The sequence below is a fragment of the Salvelinus alpinus genome, chromosome 20, assembly GCF_045679555.1.
Source record: "Salvelinus alpinus chromosome 20, SLU_Salpinus.1, whole genome shotgun sequence".
In the NCBI taxonomy this organism is placed as follows: domain Eukaryota; kingdom Metazoa; phylum Chordata; class Actinopteri; order Salmoniformes; family Salmonidae; genus Salvelinus; species Salvelinus alpinus.
The window spans coordinates 49,917,353-49,943,320 of record NC_092105.1 but is presented as its reverse complement, the minus strand read 5'-3'; the positions used below and the strand labels follow the sequence as shown (position 1 = coordinate 49,943,320).

The following is a 25,968-nucleotide window of genomic DNA, read 5'->3' as shown; positions in this document are numbered from 1 at the left end:
GATATGTACAGGTAAGTTCATTGTGTGTGTGGGGCGGTTGGCGTCCATGTTTGTGTGCGTACTCTGAGGTGTGTTTGAATATGAATGAGCAGCAGTGTTGTGATGTGTCCTATCACGTCCTTGCAGAGTGATCTTCCTTGGCCTCATCACATATCTCAGTGGCTCCTCCTTAGGAGGGAGAGGGACAGCACCACGGGACAGCCCCCACACTCATCGCTAGAGATCGAACTTTAGACCCTCCAAAACCACTGAATCCCTCAACACAACGAAAGAGATTAAGGTGCACACCCTTAGAGGGAGCCGGAACAGGATAACTCCCTCCAAACTCACAAAGACACAGAGGAGGAGGAACTATCCAACACCCAGGGAGAGAGAACGAGTGACCTCAGTCGAACACAGTCAGAAAGAGGAGGAGGTTACCCCAGAGGCCATGCCTCCTGTTCGTGTGAGCAAGAAAGAGCAGAAGGCTTCTGATCAGCCAAATGGCAGGCAGACTATGGTCATAGTGATTCACACCCACAGAGATAATGACAACCCACACAACCTCTTGGTTGAGATGAACCACACAGAGGTAGAGGCAGAGGGCCTTCAGGCCTGCTCTGATCCTCAAGTCAATTGTATTTAAATTCATGTTCATCAAAGAATTTTATTCAAGAATTTAAAAGTCCCATTTACTTTCACTGTCTTCAACCCTCAAGAACCAAGGTGAGTCTGGGTCACCTTTTTACTGGGCAAACACAACTTGCATAGACTAGGCCAAAACATTAATCTTTTAACCTTTTTTATATATATATATCTTTTTTTACCCCGTTTTTCTCCCCAATTTCGTGGTATCCAATTGATAGTAGTTACTATCTTGTCTCATCGCTACAACTCCCGCATGGGCTCGGGAGAGACGAAGGTCGAAAGCCATGCGTCCTCCGAAACCCAACCAAGCCGCACTGCTTCTTAACACAGTGCGCATCCAACCCAGAAGCCAGCCGCACCAATGTGTCGGAGGAAACACCGTGCACCTGGCGACCTTGGTTAGCGTACACTGCGCCCGGCCCGCCACAGGAGTAGCTGGTGCACGATGAGACAAGGATATCCCTCCCTAACCTGGACGACGCTAGGCCAATTGTGCGTCGCCCCACAGACCTCCCGGTCGCGGCCGGCTGCGACAGAACCTGGGCGCGAACCCAGGGTCTCTGGTGGCACAGCACAGCGCCACCCGGGAGGCCAATCTTTTAACCTTGCCTGAATAAAACAATGCTTTTTTTTAATAGTGAGCAAGAGTTGGGCTTTTTATTTTTCTATGATTCAAATTTTTGGTTGCACCTCAACTCAATGTTGGTTGAGCGCCCTCCGTTTTTTTGTTGTCAAATAATACTTTTTTTTTTTTAAATGTACAAAGTAAATTATTAAAGGCATTAAAATTGGGATGTATCCCACTTATTTACACAACCTACTCCACACTTGCAAAGTCAAAGTTTATAGACATTTTCTGAAATGAAGTAGTAAACAGAAGAAAAGCAGAATTGAATCCAATCATAATGCAAATGATTTAATAGTCTATGGTTCAGTCCCATTTCTGAAGGTCTGATGAATAATTAATATTGTTCCTCCTCTTCCTTGTGGTAGGCGCAGCTGCACACTGCCCTCCAAAGCCTGCAAAATAATCGCCGGACTGCCCCTTTCCTAGCTCTGCGTGGAACATCCAGTGTCACGTCCTTGGTGACGTGTGGGGTGACATCCGGGATGACCACAGCAACATCCTCTGGAAAGGGAAAAAAGAGGAACAGAATGTAAACAAATACAAACCGTAGGTTCTAAACACTGGCCAGTTGAAAGGTTCTGCTAAGATGTCATGACAAACGGAACCTGTCAGAGTGCTCTCTAAGTGTTACTCACCCTCTTGGATGTCAGCTGGCAGAGTGGCGAAGTCGGCCATCGTGAGAGTCCTTTCTTCAGGTGTGACGTCCACAACCTCCAAGAGGGAAGAGATGGGCTCGGCCTCTGTATTAGGGATGATGTCCACCACATTCAGGTGGGAAGAAGCCGGATCTGCCTCTGTATTAGGGGTGATGTCCAAAACATTCAGGTGGAAAGAAGCTGGGTCTGCCTCTGTGTTAGTGGTGATGTCCACCACATTCAGGTGGGAAGAAGCCAGATCTGCCTCTGTATTAGGGGTGATGTCCACAACATTCAGGTGGGAAGAAGCCAGATCTGCCTCTGTATTAGGGGTGATGTCCACAACATTCAGGTGGAAAGAAGCTGGGTCTGCCTCTGTGTTAGTGGTGATGTCCACCACATTCAGGTGGGAAGAAGCCAGATCTGCCTCTGTATTAGGGGTGATGTCCACAACATTCAGGTGGAAAGAAGCTGGATCTGCCTCTGTGTTAGTGGTGATGTCCTCAACCTCCAGGTGGGAAGAAGCCTGGTCTGTGTTATGGGTGACAACAACAATCCTGATGAGTTCTGCTATTACAAGGCAACAAGATGTCATCACAACAGGCATCTGTCAGAGTGCTCTCTATCATTGCTACTCACCTGCTTGGATGTCAGCTGGTAGTGTGGTGGAGACGGCCACCGTGAGGACAGGGGGGACTGGTAGGGTGGCTGCAGGGGGCTGGAAGCAGCTCTGCACCTCGTCCGCCACAAAGGCACAGACCGAGCTCATATAAAAAGGGCTCTGGAGGTCATCCGTGGAGAAGGACTGACTGATTCTCCCGAGGATCGACCGCACAGAGTCAAAAGCAGCAGCCTGGAAGAAAGGGATGTGAGGGGAAGTGTCCTTTAACATGCAGGAGAGCTTCTCCACTACGGCCGCCACCATACCCACGGCCATCCCGCTTATTAGGATTGGGTGCTCTGAATGGCCTTCCTCAGGCTGAAGCCACAGGGCCAGGAGAAGCCTGGGCACCACCTCCACCACCACCTGAGATGGGCTGAGCAGGTTGCTACGGGACTCATTGGACTGCTCGCCCAGAATGCTCCTCACAGCTCTCTCCACGATGCTGTGGACTTTAGGATCGCTGAAATCAACAAAAAGGAGAAGACTAAGCTAAACGATGTGCAATGTGCTCACAGAGAACACTGTCTTAGTCTGCTTCTGCGTAGTTCCAGATGTGTAGATAAATGGATCAAGTCATATGCAGGGCAGTACATGGAACTCACATGTCAGCTGGCGAGGTGGAGTGGCGGAGCTTGCAGAAAGCCTCGTGCTCTATGTCCATCATTTTTAGGCAAGTGTTTACTTCCCAGGCCTGCAGTATGAAACAGGAAGTCCCATTAGTGTAATTTCACAACATATCTATTCTGCTGTGCTAACTCGTTGTTGAAAGGCTAGTAAAGAGCTCACTGACTTGTAGTATGTCTCTAACTCTCATTCTCTTACCAGCCGAGCGAGGTCGTTTCCCTCCTCCAGGGTTTCCTTCCACACCCTTCAAATATAACACAGAGCAATTCAACTTTCCTGGCTTCTGATTTTTCTGTTGTTTATTTTACCCACACCTCCTGGAGTGCTGCTGGTGGCAGGGAATGGCAGTGAAGGTGAGTGCTGACGTGGTACTCACCTCTCCCGAAGGGATTTTTTGCTCTGAGACACCAGCCAGTTGCTCATGTGCTCCGTGGTGACATGGGGCGGGACCTGGCCTTGACTCTGGAGCAGCAGATAGTGGACCATGAGCTTCTTCTGCAAGATGAGGTAAGGTGTGAGACCGTGCCACGAAATACCATATCATGTGCTTTCAGAAGGGCCTCTCGCAACATTTCACAACTGCTCATGCATCACAATTTGCAAGTGATATTAAGAACTCTTATGACCAACTTCTCTAAACTGTCTTTCTGTTGTTTATGTTTTTGTGGGATGAATCTTACCTGTTTATTGTAATATGTTTCTCCCAGCAGGCCTGCAGAGTCTGAAAATAAAGGCTGCTTCTACAGAATTCCTTTGAAGATAATGAAAATAATGATGCTTTGTTATGCACATTATGCACAGGCATTTACAGTATGCTAAAATTAATTTCTCCTAAGATTACCTTTGTGGGACCATAAGTGAACTCCGGAATGCACCAAACCCTATCCATGGTAAGATGGGAAAGAAATGCAGCGCTATAGATATACGGGATGCTCTAGAGATAACAGGAATGACTTAAAGTCGCGAATGATCAATGACTGTGGAGTCGTCCAATATGCTGCACTTAGAATTGAGTTGTAGGCGATGTTTGGCGCAAAATAGAATGTTTACATTCTATTGCCATGGAGAAATGGAATGTGTAGAACCTGTATAAATGGGTATGCTTCTATGTCTTTATTTCGTGAAAGATTAAGCTCTTTATTGTGTCATAATGTGTATATGAGGACGTAGGAGCCCGTCCCGATTCATGACGCAATTATCCAGGTGCATGTTGCTTAGACCTACTAATCCAAACTTGGTTTACAAGTTAAATACATAGATTTGTATAGGCATATACAAACAATCAACCACATCCATTTAAAGCAATGATTGTCAATTGAAAATGTGTTTGTTGTGTTATCCTGTTGTGCGCCTTGAGTGTCAGTCCCCTTAAGCACATTATTCCAATATTTCCGAGATCTGAATTGACCCAATGAATACTTTTGCAAAGATATTCGGTTAAAAATAAGTATGAATGACAATAAACGTATGACTTGGATTGTATGCATAATAGTGTGGTAAACAATATCGCTCAGCGTGGGAACTTTTGGTGTTAGGAAAGTATCCGTTATAAGTCTCCATGGCACGTATCACTTGGCACGTTGTCTTGTTGGTAATAGTAAAAATACATGACAGTCCGCATTGTAATGGTCTAACGGGTGTTTTTCATTTTGTTTCTCACATTAAACAGACATTTGAGAACGGAATTGCTTACAGTTGTACCTATGATGCACAGACACACTAAAGCTGTACAGTGTAGTTTGAATAGTCAGTTTCAATTACTTGCAGATGTATTCCCTATTATTTACAAATCGAAAGATGTAACATTTGAAATTAATGTGGCAGAACAGTTTAGTATAGAGTTCCTGTAGGAGTCTTCTCCTTCAGTCTTTTTGCCTCCTAGGCCTCGTTTCTCATTACATGGAATTTCCCCAGTGCCAACTTCACATGAGATGGCCGCTGTCTACTGTCATGTGGGCCTGGATGACAGATATCGCTATGCCGATATTGCTGTTGTCCATGGTCCTGAAATATACAATCTTGGCTATTTGCATCGGTACGACCGTCCAAACTTGACCCCACACACATACACACATTAATGCTAATCTCTCACACACTTTTGAACATTGCACAACCTGCAACAAGACACTCTTCCAAGTGTGTTTGTGTTTGAATAAAGACCCGAAGAATGAAATCAATGTGTGGATGTTGATTGGACAATGTATATGTGCTTTGCAGAAGCCATTCTTTTTGCATTCCCTGTTGCATGTATTTTACTGGAGTATGATCAGATTGCTTTGTTTAAACTAGAATGAAGATTTGGTCTGAGAAACTATGCCGATTATAGCATGATAGCTATTATTTTTTAAATAAAGCAATGTTTATATGACCCCCTTTCAAAGAGTCGATCATTTATCACTTTCTTGCAGATATACAGTGCCTTCAGAAAGTGTTCATACCCCTGGCTGACTAAAAAAGTATTTAGTCAGCCACCAATTGTGCAAGTTCTTCCACTTAAAAAGATGAGAGAGGCCTGTAATTTTCATCATAGGTACACTTCAACTATGACAGACAAAATGAGAAAAAAAAATCCAGAAACTCACATTGTAGGATTTTTAATGAATTTATTTGCAAATTATGGTGGAAAATAAGTATTTGGTCAATAACAAAAGTTTAACTCAATACTTTGTTATATACCCTTTGTTGGCAATGACAGAGGTCAAACGTTTTCTGTAAGTCTTCACAAGGTTTTCACACACTGTTGCTGGTATTTTGGCCCATTCCTCCATGCATATCTCCTCTAGAGCAGTGATGTTTTGGGGCTGTTGCTGGGCAACACGGACTTTCAACTCCCTCCAAAGATTTTCTATGGGGTTGAGATCTGGAGACTGGCTAGGCCACTCCAGGACCTTGAAATGCTTCTTACGAAGCCACTCCTTCGTTGCCCGGGCGGTGTGTTTGGGATCATTGTCATGCTGAAAGACCCAGCTACGTTTCATCTTCAATGCCATTGCTGATGGAAGGAGGTTTTCACTCAAAATCTCACGATACATGGCCCCATTCTTTCTTTCCTTTACACGGATCAGTCGTCCTGGTCCCTTGGCAGAAAAACAGCCCCAAAGCATGATGTTTCCACCCCCATGCTTCACAGTAAGTATGGTGTTCTTTGGATGCAACTCAGCATTCTTTGTCCTCCAAACACGACGAGTTGAGTTTTTACCAAAAAGTTCTATTTTGGTTTCATCTGACCATATGACATTATCCCAATCTTCTTCTGGATCATCCAAATGCTCTCTAGCAAACTTCAGACGGGCCTGGACATGTACTGGCTTAAGCAGGGGGACACGTCTGGCACTGCAGGATTTGAGTCCCTGGCGGTGTAGTGTGTTACTGATGGTAGGCTTTGTTACTTTGGTCCCAGCTCTCTGCAGGTCATTCATTAGGTCCCCCCGTGTGGTTCTGGGATTTTTGCTCACCGTTCTTGTGATCATTTTGACCCCACGGGGTGAGATCTCGCGTGGAGCCCCAGATCGAGGGAGATTATCAGTGGTCTTGTATGTCTTCCATTTCCTAATAATTGCTCCCACAGTTGATTTCTTCAAACCAAGCTGCTTACCTATTGCAGATTCAGTCTAACCAGCCTGGTGCAGGTCTACAATTTTGTTTCTGGTGTCCTTTGACAGCTCTTTGGTCTTGGCCATAGTGGAGTTTGGAGTGTGACTGAGGTTGTGGACAGGTGTCTTTTATACTGATAACAAGTTCAAACAGGTGCCATTAATACAGGTAACGAGTGGAGGACAGAGGAGCCTCTTAAAGAAGAAGTTACAGGTCTGTGAGAGCCAGAAATCTTGCTTGTTTGTAGGTGACCAAATACTTATTTTACACCATAATTTGCAAATAAATTCATAAAAAAATCCTACAATGTGATTTTCTGGATTTTTTTCTCCTCATTTTGTCTGTCATAGTTGAAGTGTACCTATGATGAAAATTACAGGCCTCTCTCATCTTTTTAAGTGGGAGAACCTACACAATTGGTGGCTGACTAAATACTTTTTTGCCCCACTGTATATGGTAGAGACATTGGGTTTAGACTATTGTTTTCTGACAATGTTCTATTGATTGGGCATATTTGTAAACCTTGAATGAATTAATCATTTTATGTTTTTGGCTATTTTGCCAGCAGATGCTTTCCTATATCGTTGGTGTAATATAAAATACAAATACCAAATATTGTGTTTTATAAAGTCACTAGCTAGGTTGGAAGAATGAGACAAACAAGGTGATTTTTTAAATTGTGTTGTTTAACTCCTGAATGTCTAGTCTTTGCCACAGTGTTATAACGTCTTTTGGAGGACATATTGACCAAATTCAGACAAGGGGGGGCCACAGCCCACGGAAGAAAGCACTGAAGGATGTACACTACCGGTCAAAAGTTTTAGAACACCTACTCATTCAAGGGTTTTTCTTTATTTGTACTATTTTCTACATTGAAGAAAAATAGTGAAGACATCAATACGATGAAATAACACATATGGAATCATGTAGTAACCAAAAAAGTGTTAAACAAATCCAAATATATTTTAGATTCTTCAAAGTAGCCACCCTTTGCCTTGATGACAGCTTTGCACACTTGGCATTCTCTCAACCAGCTTCATGAGAAAGTCACCTGGAATGCATTTCAATTAACAGGTGTGCCTTCTTAAAAGTAGAATTTCTTTCCTTTTTAATGCGTTTGACACAATCAATTGTGTTGTGACAAGGTGGGGGGTGTGCAGAAGAAGCCCTATTTGGTAAGATACCAAGTCCATATTATGGCAAGAACAGCTCAAATAAGCAAAGAGAAACAACAGTCCATCATTACTTTATGACATGAAGGTCAGTCAATACGGAATATTTCAAGTGTAGTTGCAAAAACAATCAAGCGCTATGATGAAACTGGCTCTCATGAGGACCACCACAGCAATGGAAGACCCAGAGTTACCTCTGCTGCAGAGGATAAATTCATTAGCGTTACCAGCCTCAGATATTGCTGCCCCAAAAAATGCTTTATAGAGTTCAAGTAACTGACACATCTCAACATCAACTGTTCAGAGGAGACTGTGTGAATCAGGCCTTTATAGTTGAATTGCTGCAAAGAAACCACTATTAAAGGACACCAATAAGAAGAAGAGACTTACTTGGGCCATGAAACACAATCAATTTGTCCTTTGGTCTGGAGCCCAAATTTGAGATTTTTGGTTCCCAACTGCCATGTCTTTGTGAGATGCGGTGTGGGTGAACAGATGATCTCTGCATGTCTATTTCCTACCATAAAGCATGGAGGAGGAGGTGTTATGGTGTGGGGGTGCTTTGCTGTTGACACTGTCTGTGATTTATTTAGAATTCACACTTAACCAGCATGGCTACAACAGCATTCTGCAGCTATACGTTATCCCATCTGGTTTGGGCTTAGTGGGACTATAATTTGTTTGAATAAATTATTATAAAAAAATAAAAACAATTGTTTGTTACTTTTACACCTTTTTCGTGGTATCCAATTGGTAGTTACAGTCTTGTCTCATCGCTGCAACTCCCGTATGGACTCGGGAGAGGCGAAGGTCGAGAGCCGTGCGTCCTCCAAAACACAACCCAGCCAAGCCACACTGCTTCTTAACACAATGCCTGCTTAACCCGGAAGCCAGCCGCAAAAAATGTGTCGGAGGAAACACCATACACCTGGCAACCCTGTCAGCGTGCATTGCGCCCGGCTCGCCACAGGAGTCGCTAGAGCGCGATGGGACAAGAACATCCCTGCCGGCCAAACCCTCCCTTAACCCGGACGACGCTGGGCCAATTGTGTGCCGCCCCATGAGTCTCCCGGTCGCGGCCGGCTGCGACAGAGCCTGGACTCTAACCAGGATCTCTAACTGCACAGCTTGCCTTAGACCACTGTGCCACTCAGGATAATTCATTTGTTTTCAACAGGACAATGACCCAACACACCTCTAGGCTGTGTAAGGGCTATTTTACCAAGAAGGAGAGTGATGGAGTGCTGCATCAGATGACCTGGCCTCCACAATCCCCCGACCTCAACCAAATTGAGATGTTTTGAGATGAGTAGGACCGCAGAGTAAAGAAAAAACAGACAACAAGTGCTCAGGATATGTGGGAACTCCTTCAAGACTGTTGGAAAAGCATTCCAGGTGAAGTTGGTTGAGAGAATGCCAAGTGTGCAAAGCTGTCATCAAGGCAAAGGGTGGCTATTTGAAGAATCTCAAATATATATGTTTTGATATGTTTCACACTTTTTTGGTTACTACATGGGCTTTGTGTTATTTCATAGTTTTGATGTCTTCACTATTATTCAACAATGTAGAAAACAGTAAAAATAAAGAAAAGCCCTTGAATGAGTAGGTGTTCTAATAGCAATAAGGCACCTCTGAGGTTTGTGGTATATGGCCAATATACCACCCCTCCTTGGGCCTTATTGCTTAAATAACCCAGATCTCTTTTATAACAGGATATTATCATTGACTATATGAAAGTGCATGTATGAATGAGTCTGATTTACCGTTTTCAATGGCAGGTTCACCTTCTGAAGCCGGATGAGGTTCCCAAAGCGTGCTGCGCACCCACCAAGCTCAGTCCCATCTCTGTACTCTTCTACGATGACAACAACAACGTGATCCTAAAGAAGCATCGCAACATGGTGGTCAAGACCTGTGGATGCCTGTGACACCAGTGGTAGCCCATCTATCTATTCTACATCATTTTAATCAACTTAATTGCCATTGTTCCAAAAGATACAAACAGGGTAATATAACTTGCAACCAGCAGTTGATAGCAATAATCTGTCAATATGCTGATAAATAGTATGTATCTAATATATTGATTTTGAATGTTCATTTCTCTACCATAAGTCGCCTCCAACGTCATTTTAGAGAATTTGGCAACACATCCAACCGACAATTTTACTGTCCTGCTAGCCATTCAAAATGTAACGATTACTTTTGGGTGTCAAGGAAAATGTATGGAGTAAAATGTACATTATTTTCCTTAGAAATGTAGTAAAGTAAAAGTTGTCAAAACTATAAATAGTAACGTACAGATTAGAGGTCGACCGATTAATCGGAATGGCCGATTAATTAGGGCCGATTTCAAGTTTTCATAACAATCGGAAATCGGTATTTTGGGTGACGTTTTTTTTTTTTTTTTTTTTTTTACACCTTTATTTAATCTTTATTTAACTAGGCAAGTCAGTTAAGAACACATTCTTATTTTCAATGACGGCCTAGGAACGTTCTGCCTTGTTTAGGGACAGAACAACTGATTTTTAACCTTGTCAGCTCAGGGGATCTAATCTTGCAACCTTGCGGTTAACTAGTCCAATACTCTAACACCTGATTACATTGCACTCCACGAGGAACCTGCCTGTTACGCAAATGCAGTAAGCTAAGGTAAGTTGCTAGCTAGCATTAAACTTTTCTTATAAAAAACAATCAATTAATGACTGTCATTGCTCCAATGTGTACTTAACCATGTTCTTAAAATCAATACACAAGTATATATTTTTTAAACCTGCATATTTAGCAAAAAAAAATCCAGGTTAGCAGGCAATATTAACCAGGTGAAATTGTGTCATTTCTCTTGCGTTCATTGCACGCAGAGTCAGGGTATATGCAACAGTTTGGGCCGCCTGGCTCTTTGCGAACTAATTTGCCAGAATTTTACGTAATTATGACATAACATTGAAGGTTGTGCAATGTAATAGGAATATTTAGACTCATGGATTCCACCCGTTAGATAAAATACGGAACGGAATAAACGTTTTGTTTTCGAGGTGATAGTTTCCGGATTAGTCAAAGGTATATGGTTTAGAGAGAAATAGTCGACGCGTTATAATTCCTGTAATAACTTGCGGCTGAACTTGAAAGGGGTTCCTTCGTTATTTTACCGTTCATGTCTTCCATAGAGAATGTCTTAATCTACTTCAAATAAGGTCTGTGTTTCGTGCAGGCTTAAACCGCCTCGGCGTTTTGATACCCGTGTAAATCTCACTAGGATAAGGTAACGTTTGTCAACATATTTTCATAAATCCACTCTACAAAAAAAAAAGATCTTCGCTTATATTTAGCCAATATTGATCAGAGTTACCTTGTTCTATGGATATCTACACAGTTATAAAATTGGAAAGGTGGTGTAAGCCTACACGAAACACAGACCTTATTTTAAGTGAATCTAAAAAATATCCTATGGAATAAATGAAGGAACCGCTTTTCAGATTTTGCTAGAAGGTGTCATGGGAATTATGACTCGCACTTCGGTCGTCAATTCTTACCATGCCCATTATTAAAATAGGATTTCCTGCATATAGAAATTACAGTTTTTGTTTTCAACATTCATCACAGGTAACTTAAACTCAATTTTTATTCAAACAGTTGAAAGTATTTGTCTCCTAAGCAGACTCTTCAGTATCATTGTCACTTCAGAGCTGTGTGTGTGTGTGTGTATTTATGTATTATATTAAGTTAAAATAAAAGTGTTCATTGTTCATTCAGTATTGTTGCAATTGTCATTATTACAAAAATGTGTGTGTGTGTATGATATATATATAAATATATTTTCGAAACATAAAAAAAATATATATTAAAAAAAATCGGCCGATTAATTGGTATCGGCTTTGAAAAATCATAATCGGTCGACCTCTAGTACAGATACCCCATAAAACTACTTAAGTAGTACTTTAAAGTATTTTTACTTAAGTACTTTGTACCACTGTAGGTGCTTCAATAGAGTCTGACGTTCAGGGGTAGTTGGACATATAAGATGGGGTGCTGGTGAGCTTCTGCCCACATTTTAGGTCGTCACACAAATATTCCCCCACCCATGTCCATTGAATCAAAGTAATTACACCTTGCTTTAAGGAAGCATAGCAAGAATGAAAGGAATCAATTTATCATTGAATGATTTATAAATCTCGCTTATTAAACCATCATTTCCAGGGGACCTATTGTCCTTAAGGCTTTTAATACAGTCTTTTATCTCAATTTCAGATAACTCATCACAAAAATCCCTGAAATCATTATCTATCTATTTTAGCAATGTTTGCTACATTGTCTTAGAAAAGATCCATATTGGAAGTTGGCTGGGCTGACGTATACAGATTCTGATAAAACTGGGCAACATGCTGAGAGATTTATTTTGGATTTTCATTGGGAGTATTATTAATCATTAATTTACATATGGAAGTCTTTTTGCCTGCCCTTTTTCTAAATTAAAGAAATATTTTGTATTTTTCTCTCCCTCTTCCATCCATTTTCGTCTTGATCTTACAAACTCTCCCCGGGCCTCTTCCTCATAGATACAGTCTAACTGCATTTGCAATGATGATAGCTCAAGTAATTCCTGATTAGTTAGTTCACTTTTTTTTAGTATAATACATTATTCCATTTATGATGTCATATTCTCTCTCTCTCTTGGCACAAACAATTTCTTTCCCCATTGAAATAGCCAAAAGCCTTAATCAAATTTCATTAGCTCCCAGGAACTTCCAAACGTATTCACAACACAGGCACAATTCCAGTATTTATCATTAATTCCTGCTACTTCCTTCTTAAATACTTAATTCTCTAGTAAAGTCTTGTTCATTTTCCAGTAACCTTTGCTAACTTGTTCTGTTGACAAACCATGCATATTTAAATACTTCATTCTCTAGTAAAGTCTTGTTCATTTTCCAGTAACCTTTGCTAACTTTTTTTGTTGACCAACCATGCATATTTATCTTTATTGAGATCCCGTTGTGGTCTGTTAAAATCGATGGTTCAATCGAGACTGTATCAACCTTGTCAGCCATATCTTCAGATATCAGCCAGAAATCAATACGGGATTGTATAGATAAATCTTTGGTACTCCATGTAAACATAATCTTATCTGGGTTCTTATGTCTCCAAATATCTAGAACACCTTACCTTAGACATATATTCCTTATCTCACAAACAGAATTGCTATCCTTAGGAGGCCATCTATCTAGATTATCATGTAATACTGTATTAAAATCTCCACCCCATATTACTTTGGCCAATGGAAATTTAAACATAATTTTACTTATTTTCCTGTCAATGTCTCTAAATAAAATACAGTTACTTAAAAGTTTGGCACACACAAACAATGCTCATTCCTCAAGAAATATAACGTTTTTATCATATCAGCAAATAAAACTCAGTCCTGCACAACTCACTTGATAAGTCCAGCAGTCAACAAACTAGGCGTCAGCGTGAATTTCCATTCCATTACCAAAGCCTTAGCTCCCGCAAAGTATGCACTTTTCCCTTCCTTACTTGCTCTCTCAATTTTCGGCCACAGACGATTCTGAGCTTCTTTGTCAAATGCTGTCAGATCCTCAGGTTGTTCTTCTTTAAATCGTCATTTTTCTTTGCACTTTTCCATGTCATATCCCTCGCAGTCCTGGAGATGAATCTGATGATCACTGGTCGTGGTGGCTGGTTGTTTTCCCCATCTCTCAGCCTACCCAGGCGGTGCACTACATCCAGAGAACCTGCAACAACATTTCACTCCTCCTCCGGGACTATTGCCCTGCAAATGTCCTTCACTCTTGCTTTGATGTTCTCAGCAGATTGTTCTGCTATTCCATAAATTCGAAGACTCCATCTCCGACTATACTGGTCATTCTCGTTTACCTTTGACTCCATTTCAGTGAGTTTCTTCTCCTGCTTTGCAACCTGAATGTTCAATGTTGCGTTCTGCTGCTTCAGAGTATTTACTTCCTCAGCACTGAAATAAATCGATTTCTTCAGGTTAACGATACTGATAGTGTTGTTTTACACCAAATCCATGATGTCGTCTGCGCTCTCTTTGATTTTAGCCGTGAGGATGCGGACGATGTTGTCCTGTAGCTGGCTCATTGATGGTTCACTTCTCAGCTTCTTTGGAAGTTGCTCCTTGGTTGGGGTATTCGGGTATGAATCGCATTCACCCCCCTTTTTTACACTGCAAGCATATGAGTGAGTTTCAACAATGCCTATTTTCTCCTTGGAAGTTTCAACATCCATCATCTCAGCAACCGTTTGGTCATGTCCTGATTACATGCTACTAGCTATAAAGACGTTAGCAGGCTAACTTAACTACACACGCTGAAACTTTTCGATAGTTAGCTTGTTCGTTGGAAATCGTCAAAAATATGTCAATGGTTTGATTAATTACAAAATTATTCATTGTATGGTTAGATATCATTTTTTTGTAAAAAAAAACCAAAACAAATTGCAACTGCGGTCTAAAACTATCAACTTTGTGAGAAACCCCTAAAATTGTTCCTCAGCTAGAAATGTTACACCCTCTCATGTCGCCATCTTAACCATGTCACTGATTTCATGGAGCTCTCCTGCGCATCATTTGCTTCACAAAATCCCGCAAACGTGAAAGCGCCAGAAATAAACATCGCAAGATTGTAAATATGTGTGAGAGTCAGATATTTGAAAGCAGACGCTTTCATCCAAAACGATGTACAGTAATGCGTACATACATTTTACTTTTGGGTGGCCCAGGGAAATGAGACTTTTTCGAGCTTTTCGAAGCAATTTTTGTATCTCTTTCTTGGTAATACTGTATATATTCAATCATTTCGAATTGATCACTTCCCTCTTGGCACATACATCAATTCAATGTTTATTCCACGTTGGTTCAACGTAATTTAATTGAAATTACATGGATATTGTGTCACAGTGAATTTCATTATGTTTTCATGTGCCATGATTCTGACATTTCACATATGATCCTCATAGGATTAGGCTACATAATTACAGTGGTGCAGTAAATGTAATCTCAATTCAATACGATGTGCATATACTGTACATATAGCCAATATAGCTATTGAACCCATGTTCAGTGACTGTAATCTGTGACGCAAGTGGCCTAATATGTTTGTGACGTTCCATGGAACCCACGGTATTGTTTAAAACTAGATTCTGATTGGCTTGCAGGTCATTCTACAGTGTAAATTATAAACGAAAACGTGCTTTTATATCAGTGTTACAGATTCACATTACCGAGCGTGTCTCAACCCGTACCGCGCTTTTATCTGCCTAAAGGTATCTTCACGCACGACTGGATAGGCCTTTTGGATACGCTTGTCCAAGGTAAGGATATGCGTCAAGCTATAGCCTACTTTTAATGTTTTAGGTCCGAACTCAAGTTACTCCAGTCAAGTGATTAATCGTAAAAGTTAGTTGTTTTGACTGAGTAGTCCAATGGCCAATGCTGTTTTTGGACTATGAGACCCTCTGCTATATACTATGATGAGCCAATAACATGCATATATTATACATTAGGCATTGCACAAGTCAGTGTCTAGGTCAGAATATAAAGTTGCTATTTCCGTCAACTCAAGTTACTCAAGTCAAGTTTTTATTCTTAAGAGTTAGTTGTTTTGACTGTCAAAACAAATAACTGATGGAATATTCCAAATTACAATGGCAATTATGCATCACAAATTCACAATATTACTTGTATTTCAATTATTCATCCAGGCCCAAGACATAAAGTCGCCTGAAAGCTGTGTAGCAATCATTCCAGCTCCTGACCCATAGGATGGTAATCACATACATGATTGGCTTAATATAGAATCATGGATACCTTTCATGTGAGTACTCACACACCAGACTTTTTTTTACATACACACTGTGTCATGTACAATTGTTAATGCTATCTCTGAAATGTCTAACAAAATGTTGACTTGATCGTTTCATCAAGACCTTCTCATCACAAGTTGGAACTAGTTGTCAACATTTGGACAATGCAGCCATAAATAACATGGACCAATATTTTCATGGAGGTAAGCACTACACTTCTGATGGGTTAAGATTGTATTACATTATCTAAAAGTGGGAAAGTAAACCCCAGCTGTTATTCTTTTCACAGGGAAGGACAATCCCCATTATGCCATGAATGTTTCATTGCTGAACAACCATAGATATTTTTCCTCTAATTTGGCTCCCATTCCTCCAACAGTGAGCAAGACCTGCCAGCAGAGCTCACTGGAGCAGGGAGACATCCCGTCATCCTTTTGGCGCCTGACAAAGTACACTTTTTTTCTTCTAAATAACACTATAGTAACATCTTCTGCACAAAGTAACATTCCTAATAAGATTGGTGTTAAGTGAGAAAGAATCCTAAAGATGGTCCAATGGGCATAGTCTGAAGCCTCTCGTCATCTCAGTATGTTGAACCACCTGATTTCTTGCAGGCTTGAGGTTCAGATCCTGCTGAACGATGTTAAGCAGTCGATTAACCACATGCAGGGGACGCTGAACACCATGCAGGGGCAGTGTATTGAGTTGCAGACAGCCATGTCTAAGGTAGTGTCAGATGAGTCTCAGATACAGAAGAATAAGTCTATGATGGTATGGTGATAATGATTGAGATGGTGATTATAATAATGATGACTAGCGGTACCCCAACCTACGTGCGGTAAATCATTGGATCTGATTAATTCAATGCAATTCAGTCTTTGAGGACTGCAACCATAGAAATACAATTTATTTACACTAATAACAAGCTATTGTCAACTTCCCATCTATGCTTATCTTGCTCATTGCTCACTGTCAATTGCTGACTATTACCCTATGTGTGCAACTATTATTGATTTCTCACAGAAAAATAATTTGGTTGCAAATGTACCTGGGGCCATGTAAATAATTGTTAGGCTACTCATTTTTAATCCACCAGTGGCAACTTGTGTGACCATAAAAGTCTGTGTGCGACTGGGCACAGTAAAATAATTTGGTTACTGACCTGCCCTACATCATAGAAGGCCCTTCAAGTCGGAACTAGGAAATTCTGACATTTCTGACTCGCTAACTCGTTATGGAATGATGATTTCAAGTTTCCCACTTGTGAAGTATCAGAATCAACCAGTAGGAAGCTCTACGCTAATTTCTTACATTAATTTTAACTCTGAGGTTCCAAGTTTCCGATGGCATGTGAATGCGTCAATAATTGCCATGGTAATTTTGGATGTTCAGTCAGTGAGCATTATGGGTAATTGCCCTACATACTTAAATCAAATGCTGTAGTAACAGTGCCATTTCAAACACAATAAATGTGAAATTTAACAAAGATACAAAATATTGCTAAAGTGAAGAAAATCAGCTCAAAATTGTAGGAGGAAAAGCCCCTGCAGCAGGGAGGCTTACGGTATTATAATATATTGTAGATAGCATTAATATAATTTGTGTATTTACAGTATCAGTACACATACAAATGAAAGTATATGCTAGGGATTGATCTACACTGAGTGAACAAAACATTAAGAACGCCTTCCTATTGAGTTGCCCCCCCCCTCCCTTGATGGTGGACCATTCTTGATACCCAACAGCACTGCAGTTCTTGACACAAACTGGTGCTTCTGGCACCTACTACCATACTATGTTCAAAGGGACTTAAATCTCTGGTCTTGCCCATTCACTCTCTGAATGACACACATACACAATCCATGTCTCAATTGTCTAAAAATCCATCTTTAACCTGTCTCCTCCCCTTCATCTACACTGAGAAGATTTAACAATTAACATCAATAAGGGATTATAGCTTTCACCTGATTAGTCTATGTCACGGAAAGAGAAGGTGTTCTTAATGTTTAATACACTCAGTGTATGTGTCAATGATGTTATAGATTCCAAGTGGTTGATTTTTTAGGGAATGACTATATGCTCTATATTATACCTGCAGATCATCACAGCAGCCAAAGTTGCTGTGCAGAGGGAAGAGATCCTCCAAGCATCTGGCCTCATCCCGTCACAGAGGGAGGGTATCCTCCAAACAGCCAGTGTCCCTGCACAGAGGGAGGGGATTCTCAAAACAGCCAGTGTCCCTGCACAGAGGGAGGGGATTCTCCAAACAGCCAGTGTCCCTGCACAGACGGAGGGGATCCTCCAAAGAGCCAGTGTCCCTGTACAGAGGGAGGGGATTCTCTCAGCAGCTAGCATCACTGCACAGAGGGAGGAGATCCTCCAAGCATCAGGCCTCATCCCGTCACAGAGGGAGGGATTTCTCTCTGCAGCTAGCATCGCTGCGCAGAGGGAGGAGATCCTCCGAGCATCAGACCTCATCCCGTCACAGAGGGAGGGGATTCTTCCAGCATCTTCTATCACTGCGCAGAAGAAGAAGATCCTCAGAGCATCAGGCCTCATCCCTGCACAAAAGGAGTTGATCCTCCTGATGGCCAGTGTCACTGCACAGAGGAAGGGGATTCTCAAAACAGCCAGTGTCCCTGCACAGACGGAGGGGATCCTCCAAAGAGCCAGTGTCCCTGCACAGAGGGAGGGGATTCTCTCAGCAGCTAGCATCACTGCACAGAGGGAGGAGATCCTCCGAACATCAGGCCTCATCCCTGCACAGAGGGAGGGGATCCTCCAAGCATCAGGCCTCATCCCGTCACAGAGGGAGGGATTTCTCTCTGCAGCTAGCATCGCTGCGCAGAGGGAGGAGATCCTCCGAGGATCAGGCCTCATCCCGTCACAGAGGGAGGGGATTCTTCCAGCATCTTCTATCACTGCGCAGAAGAAGAAGATCCTCAGAGCATCAGGCCTCATCCCTGCACAAAAGGAGTTGATCCTCCTGATGGCCAGTGTCACTGCACAGAGGAAGGGAATCGTCCCAATGGCCAGCGTCCCTGCGCACAGGGAGGGAATTGTTCCAAAGGCTAGTGTCCCTGCTGAGAGGGAGGAGATCCTCCGAGCATCAGGCCTCACCCCTACACAGAGGGAGGGGATCCTCCAAACAGCCAGTGTCCCTGCACAGAGGGAGGGGATTCTCCCAGCAGCTAGCATCACTGCGCAGAGGGAGGGGATTCTCCCAGCAGCTAGCATCACTGCGCAGAGGGAGGAGATTCTCCGAGCATCAGGCCTCATCCCTGAAGAGAGGGAGGGGATCCTCCTAGCATCAGGCCTCATCCCGTCACATAGGGAGGGGATTCTCTCAGCAGCTAGCATCACTGCGCAGAGGGAGGAGATCCTCCGAGCATCAGGCCTCATCACGTCACAGAGGGAGGGGATTCTTCCAGCATCTTCTATCACTGTGCAGAAGAAGAAGATCCTCAGAGCATCAGGCCTCATCCCTGCACAAAAGGAGTTGATCCTCCTTATGGCCAGTGTCACTGCGCAAAGGAAGGGAATCATCCCAATGGCCAGCGTCCCTGCGCACAGGGAGGGGATTGTCCCAAAGGCTAGTGTCCCTGCTGAGAGGGAGGAGATCCTCCGAGCATCAGGCCTCATCCCTACACAGAGGGAGGGGATCCTCCAAACAGCCAGTGTCCCTGCACAGAGTGAGGGGATCCTCCAAACAGCCAGTGTCCCTGCACAGAGGGAGGGGGTTCTCCCAGCAGCTAGCATCACTGCACAGAGGGAGGAGATCCTCCAAGCATCAGGCCTCATCCCGTCACAGAGGGAGGGATTTCTCTCTGCAGCTAGCATCGCTGCGCAGAGGGAGGAGATCCTCCGAGGATCAGGCCTCATCCCGTCACAGAGGGAGGGGATTCTTCCAGCATCTTCTATCACTGCGCAGAAGAAGAAGATCCTCAGAGCATCAGGCCTCATCCCTGCACAAAAGGAGTTGATCCTCCTGATGGCCAGTGTCACTGCACAGAGGAAGGGAATCGTCCCAATGGCCAGCGTCCCTGCGCACAGGGAGGGAATTGTTCCAAAGGCTAGTGTCCCTGCTGAGAGGGAGGAGATCCTCCGAGCATCAGGCCTCACCCCTACACAGAGGGAGGGGATCCTCCAAACAGCCAGTGTCCCTGCACAGAGGGAGGGGATTCTCCCAGCAGCTAGCATCACTGCGCAGAGGGAGGAGATTCTCCGAGCATCAGGCCTCATCCCTGAAGAGAGGGAGGGGATCCTCCTAGCATCAGGCCTCATCCCGTCACATAGGGAGGGGATTCTCTCAGCAGCTAGCATCACTGCGCAGAGGGAGGAGATCCTCCGAGCATCAGGCCTCATCACGTCACAGAGGGAGGGGATTCTTCCAGCATCTTCTATCACTGTGCAGAAGAAGAAGATCCTCAGAGCATCAGGCCTCATCCCTGCACAAAAGGAGTTGATCCTCCTTATGGCCAGTGTCACTGCGCAGAGGAAGGGAATCATCCCAATGGCCAGCGTCCCTGCGCACAGGGAGGGGATTGTCCCAAAGGCTAGTGTCCCTGCTGAGAGGGAGGAGATCCTCCGAGCATCAGGCCTCATCCCTACACAGAGGGAGGGGATCCTCCAAACAGCCAGTGTCCCTGCACAGAGTGAGGGGATCCTCCAAACAGCCAGTGTCCCTGCACAGAGGGAGGGGGTTCTCCCAGCAGCTAGCATCACTGCACAGAGGGAGGAGATCCTCAGAGCATCAGGCCTCATCCCTGCACAGAGGGAGGGGATTCTCCCAGCAGCTAGTATCACTGCGCAGAGGGAGGAGATCCTCCGAGCATCAGGCCTCATCCCTGAAGAGAGGGAGGACATCGTCCTCACAGCCAGTGTCCCTGCAGAGAGGGAGGGGATTCTTCCAGCAGCTACTGTCATCGTGCGAAAGGAGAAGATTCTCCGAGCATCAGGCCTCATCCCTACACAGAGGGAGTTGATCCTCCTGATGGACAGTGTCACTGCGCAGAGGGAGGGAATCTTCCCAACGGCCAGCGTCCCTGCGCACAGGGAGTGGGTCGTCCCAAAGGCTAGTGTCCCTGCAGAGAGGGAGGAGATCCTCCTCACAGCCAGTGTCCCTGGAAACAATCATCCACAACCACCTCCCATCATCCCCATGGTGGCACCACTGTGGAAATGGGATGGTGGAGCATGTACTCCACCTGTGGATTTCTATTCCAAGAGAAGAGGTCACTTAACCTTACCTAATTAGTAAAGAAATTACCATTGTGATAGCGTCAGAATTAGTTGTTATAGATCAAATGTATGGCTCATGTGAGTGTATAGCTGTAATACGTTCATGCATTTTCTACATAAAACAGGTTTAGCTCCATTTTACATTTACATTTTAGTCATTTAGCAGACGCTCTTATCCAGAGCGACTTACAGTAGTGAGTGTATACATTTTCATACTCCGATGAATCTCTCCAGGATTTCGCATGAATTTTTTTGATATTAGCTGATAAATATGCTAGATTTTGCAGCGACAATTATAACATTTTGCATAGCAATATGCAATTGTTTTGTCCAATTTGTTGCAAAAATGTGCTGACAAGGGAAAAAACTGTGTTGACCTGTGGCTTGATTGAACCATATTATGCAGTAAATGTGCGGTGATTGGTTGAAATTTCGAGCCCTCATTTTGTACTGTGGTAATAGGTCAGTTCTATGCGATAATATTGTGATGATGTGATGACTATTTTATGCAGAAATAGTTTGGTGATTGGTCAAATTTGCAAGCCCTCACATAATATGCAGGGAATTGTTGATTTTGCAACCAAAACAATGCGATGGCAGAGTCCTGGAGTAACCTCCCAGTAATCCCTGTGACTGCGTGTAGGTTAAGATTGGGTTGTAACAGAGTATCAGAGCGAGACATTCCTACCTGTCATCTAGTAATTGTTCTGTGTGGTGACATGAGCAGAGTGGCCTGACTTTTCCCACTTATTACAGATGTCCGACTTAGATATGTTGAGCATCCTGCTATGATGTCCATCACCAAGCCGGAACACTCCGAGGCCAACCCTCAGTGCCAGACTGGCAGCCGGCCGGTGGCTGAGCCCGAGACCCCTGCTGTTCACAATAACAGTGGAGGCTGGCTCAGCTGGGTCTTTGGGAGTGGAAGAGTTAATAAGAAGGAGGTTCATCTACCTGAGGACAAAGACAGATCTGTAAGGAACTGGTTATTAACACTATATTCTATGTAGAGACAATTGAGTGGATTAAAAAAAAAAAAATTGTGGCTTGCTTCACATTGCTAATATCTTCTTCCTCAGATTGTCTGGGATCCAACTCTGCACAGATGGGTTAACAAAACTGAGCCCAAGGCTGAGGTACACACTTAAATTCAATTAAATTAAAAACAGTGAACAACCATTGTATTTCAACTGTGATAATATTACTAACAATTTGGAAAATGTGTTGATGTGTTTTACAGAACAAGTGTGTACCACCACCTCCACCGATGGGGACATATGAATATCAGGGGAACACTGGCAGTGTCCCCAAAGGAGTGAATCCTTACTCTATGAAAGCAGGTGAAATATTGCTTTAGAATACATGTTGTTTAACCAAGACTGTGTCAGCCGATCATAGATGTCCCTGGTGGTCTCCTGCTAACACCTTTCCCACTACCAGCAGGTCTATGGGGCAGCAGATACCCTACAATGCATTACAATGATGGGAACAACTCAAAGCCTCCAAGCTATGGGCCTGGACTGCTTCCTAGACATCTCTCTGGCTTGCTCCCTCCTTCACACTTTGACCTCATGGCACCAATGGTTGTGCCATCTGACACTCTACCCTACTGAGGTATGACTCTGGAAAATCCTTCCAAATTGTATCCATTCATCATTAACTGAGATTTTACTTTAACATAGCAAATGGCTGAAGTAGCAAGGATGTTAACTATTTTTTATTTTTGTCCAACAGGCCATTTTCCCAGAATGGATTTGCCATACATAGATTTTTTCAGCATTAAAAATGTATTAAAAGATGATATTTTAATTAAATCTCTCCTTTGTGTCCTCATGTTCACATTCATTTGATGTGTTCTATCATCATTTACGATGCTTATTGCTTCTGCATTGCTTTACATTACAGACAAGTATATATTATACACATATTTTATTTTAGACATTACAAAAACATATTTTTGTGCATTTTGGATTTCCTACATTTACTTACTGTACAGACAAGTATATTTTATACATATATATCTTTTTTCAACTACATTTTCTAATGTATTCCATAAACAGAACTAAATATATTTAGATGCATTTTGAATTCCTAAATGTCAATATTTGTATTTTCTGTGTCACGTGTTTATGCCCATGTATGTACATCCTGTACATGTTACCCTTCCAATGAGCTTATCATATAAACTACAAAGCGAAAAGTAGTTTACTTCACTTTTAATCATGTTAGCACAGGTAACAGCCGTTTACAGTCTTTCTTTAGTTTTTCATTCTTACTCTTCCCAATTCACTATATTTCTTTATTTCCCATGGGCTTCATCAGAGTACCCCCTAGTGGCTGGAATACAACTGTATTAAGCCCCTTACAACACCCCCCTGCAAAAACGAATTGTTTGTGAGTTTGGAGAGTTATCCTGTTCCGGCTCCCTCTAAGGGTGTGCACCTTAATCTCTTTCGGTGTGTTGAGGGGTTCAGTGGTTTTGGAGGGAGTCTGAAGTTCAATCTCTAGCGATGAGTGTGGGGGCTGTCCCGTGGTGGTGTCCCCCTCCCTCCTAAGGAGGAGCCACTGAGACGTGATGAGACCAAGCAAGATCACTCTGCAAGGACAGGATAGGACACATCACAACACTGCTGCTCATTCATATTCAAACACACCTCAGAGTACGGACACAAACATGGACGCCAACCGCCCCACACACACAATGAACTTACCTGTACATATCAGAATCATACATTCGACAGCCACCACTTCCCCCACATGTATTGATCCCCCACCTCAAACATGTTGAGTCAATTCCAGTTGCTGGAATGGTGCTGGAATGCAGGTGCAGTAGGGCCTAGTATGTAATGATGTGATACCATGTGTACCCCATATCCTGTGTTTGTGTTGATGCTTTTTAAATTGTATTTAACTTTTATTTAAACAGGGAGTCACATTGAGATTAAACATCTATTTTAGAAGTCATATTGAACAACTACCAGAGAACCTTCTTTACATAGGAATTGCATACCATATTTTTTCCATACATCAAAATAATACTTTATTGTCAATCAGCAATTACTTACCTAGATAAGGCCTCAACAAGGCCCCAATTAATGGTTGAAAATAACTTATGTCAGTGCCAATGAGTTACACTGAGTGTATAAAATATTAAGAACACCTGCTCTTTCCATGACATATGCTGACCAGGTGAATCCAGGTTAAAGCTATAATCCCGTATGTATGTCACTAGTTAAATCCACTTAAATCAGTATAGATAAAGAGGAGAAAGGTTAAAAAATATATTGTACGGCTTGAGACAATTGAGACATGGATTGTGTATGTGTGCCATTCAGAGGGTGAATGGGCAAGACAACATATTTACGTGCCTTTACACAGGGTATGGTAGTAGATGCCAGGGGTACCAGTTTGTGTCAAGAGCTGCAACGCTGCTGGGTTTTTTACGCTCAACAGTTTCCCGTGTGTATCAAGAACGGTCCACCACTCAAAAGACATACAGCCAACTTGACACAACTGTGGGAAGCATTGGAGTCAACATGGCCCAGCATCCCTGTGAATGTTTTGTACACTCAGTACATGAATACTATTGGTACCGTGTTCTTGCCGTAACCTGTAAAGCTGGAGCAGCCTGCGAGGCAGGGGGAGGTGTAGGTGATGCCGTTGTCTGAACACACAGGGTCCCACTCCCCAGCCAAGCAGAAGCAGTCTCTGTTACACTCTGACAACAGGCTGCCATCGTACACCAGGGGACCTGGGGGACAGAGAAAATGGCTGGTAATAATGATGTTAAAATAACAGTGGCAAAACAGCCAGGAATCCTGGCTCAGCAACAACCATACTGTATAATCCCACAAGAGGGAGCCCCGGCACGAGCCCATTTTGGCCATGTTCTGTTATAATCTCCACCCGGCACAGCCAGAAGAGGACTGGCCACCCCTCATAGCCTGGTTCCTTCCTAGGTTTTGGACTTTCTAGGGAGTTTTTCCTAGCCACTGTGCTTCTACACCTGCATTGCTTGCTGTTTGGGGTTTTAGGCTGGGCTTCTGTACAGCACTTTGAGATATCAGCTGATGTAAGAAGGGCTATATAAATAAATTTGATTTTGATGTGTGTTTTGGTCTAACTCTCCCTCATATTCCACAAGTTTTGATCAACCCACCAACCAACCAACCAGATGTCATATTTACCCGTTGTAGGACACGGTCAGACCAGCCACTTGAACGTTGTCACACTTAGTGCCAGACTGCAGAGGGAGGAGGAGGTAGGCTACGAAGGAGGTGACGAAAGACAGCTGGGCTCCAGACACAACGCCAAGCTTATACCTCTTCATCAGTAGACCTCCCAGGAATATCCCCACCGCACCCACAGGCAGGTTCAACTCACCTGGAAAAGTTATACTCACACATCTATAGTGCTACCAGTGTGCTGGAGTTTCATTTCCACTCATGTTCAACAAACCTACAGGGGATGGGAGAGAACAAAAAAAGTGTATTTAATGCATTTCAACATCAATACTGACAGGATGGAACATTTCAGCTGGAGCATGTCCAGGATTCTATGGCTTCGTTGAGACAGGCAGCCCAATTCACTCATTTTTTGAGTAATTTGTATTTTGACCAATCAGATATGCTCTGAAAAAGAGCTGATGCGAAAATATCTAATGTGATTGTTCAAAAGACCTATTAGTGGAAAAAATATCATAATTGGGCTGCCTGTCTAAACGCATCCCTTGTCTCTCTGTCTCTGACCCAAACTTCAGTCCTTGCATCGATTACAGAGGGCTGAAAAGGATTAGGATCAAGAATCGTTACCCTCTACCCGATGTCCGCCGCCTTGGAGTTGGCCCTAGGAGCCCAATTCTTCACCAAACTGGACCTCCGCAACGCTTAAAATCTGGTGAGAATCAGGGAGGGAGATGAGTGGAAAACTGCCTTTAACACCCCTAGT

The 25,968-nt window shown here is 43.1% G+C and overlaps 2 protein-coding genes and 3 long non-coding RNA genes across 6 annotated transcripts; 3 read left to right on the top strand and 2 right to left on the bottom strand.

Annotated features, from left to right (window-relative positions):
- Nucleotides 1-1,527: 1,527 nt before the first annotated feature.
- On the bottom strand, nt 1,528-14,511 carry LOC139547161 (uncharacterized). The gene is made up of 9 exons (XM_071356220.1): nt 13,374-14,511; nt 9,708-9,824; nt 3,859-3,929; nt 3,555-3,673; nt 3,377-3,422; nt 3,157-3,245; nt 2,530-3,014; nt 1,891-2,421; nt 1,528-1,756 (listed from the first exon to the last, which is right to left on the bottom strand). The coding sequence occupies exons 4-9, from the start codon at nt 3,662-3,664 to the stop codon at nt 1,590-1,592; spliced, it is 1,428 nt and encodes a 475-aa protein (XP_071212321.1). The 5' UTR covers nt 3,665-3,673; nt 3,859-3,929; nt 9,708-9,824; nt 13,374-14,511; the 3' UTR covers nt 1,528-1,589.
- Nucleotides 3,589-5,546, top strand: LOC139547164 (uncharacterized). Its single transcript, XR_011669339.1, has 2 exons — nt 3,589-3,685; nt 3,889-5,546. It is a non-coding gene; the product is annotated as an uncharacterized lncRNA (long non-coding RNA).
- Nucleotides 14,512-14,821: 310 nt separating the features above from the next.
- On the top strand, nt 14,822-16,229 carry LOC139547162 (uncharacterized). Its single transcript, XR_011669337.1, has 4 exons — nt 14,822-15,288; nt 15,679-15,791; nt 15,902-15,983; nt 16,160-16,229. It is a non-coding gene; the product is annotated as an uncharacterized lncRNA (long non-coding RNA).
- Nucleotides 16,230-17,673: 1,444 nt separating this feature from the next.
- Nucleotides 17,674-22,919, top strand: LOC139547045 (titin-like). 2 transcript variants are annotated; one of them, XM_071356101.1, is made up of 5 exons: nt 17,674-21,014; nt 21,778-21,995; nt 22,101-22,157; nt 22,262-22,361; nt 22,462-22,919. In XM_071356101.1, exons 1-5 carry the CDS (start codon nt 17,849-17,851, stop codon nt 22,632-22,634), a joined length of 3,714 nt encoding a protein of 1,237 aa, XP_071212202.1. In that variant the 5' UTR covers nt 17,674-17,848; the 3' UTR covers nt 22,635-22,919. The 2 variants fall into 2 exon arrangements, with proteins under 2 accessions (XP_071212202.1, XP_071212203.1); XM_071356102.1 differs by lacking the exons at nt 21,778-21,995; nt 22,462-22,919.
- A 303-nt stretch (nt 22,920-23,222) lies between these two features.
- On the bottom strand, nt 23,223-25,958 carry LOC139547046 (uncharacterized). Its single transcript, XR_011669318.1, has 3 exons — nt 25,833-25,958; nt 25,209-25,479; nt 23,223-24,772 (listed from the first exon to the last, which is right to left on the bottom strand). It is a non-coding gene; the product is annotated as an uncharacterized lncRNA (long non-coding RNA).
- Between the last annotated feature and the right edge of the window lie 10 nt (nt 25,959-25,968).

Bases quoted from the DNA above. Each gene is read 5' to 3' on its own strand.
- LOC139547045 (XM_071356101.1), top strand. From the start codon at position 17,849: ATGACTATATGCTCTATATTATACCTGCAGATCATCACAGCAGCCAAA. The intron at 21,015-21,777 runs GTCACTTAACCT...CACTTATTACAG, and splicing joins TTTCTATTCCAAGAGAAGAG to ATGTCCGACTTAGATATGTT. The intron at 22,362-22,461 runs GTGAAATATTGC...TCCCACTACCAG, and splicing joins TCCTTACTCTATGAAAGCAG to CAGGTCTATGGGGCAGCAGA.
- LOC139547161 (XM_071356220.1), bottom strand. From the start codon at position 3,664: ATGGTCCACTATCTGCTGCTCCAGAGTCAAGGCCAGGTCCCGCCCCAT. The intron at 3,423-3,554 runs GTGAGTACCACG...TTATATTTGAAG, and splicing joins AAAAAATCCCTTCGGGAGAG to GGTGTGGAAGGAAACCCTGG. The intron at 2,422-2,529 runs GTGAGTAGCAAT...CCCATAACACAG, and splicing joins ACCAGCTGACATCCAAGCAG to ACCAGGCTTCTTCCCACCTG.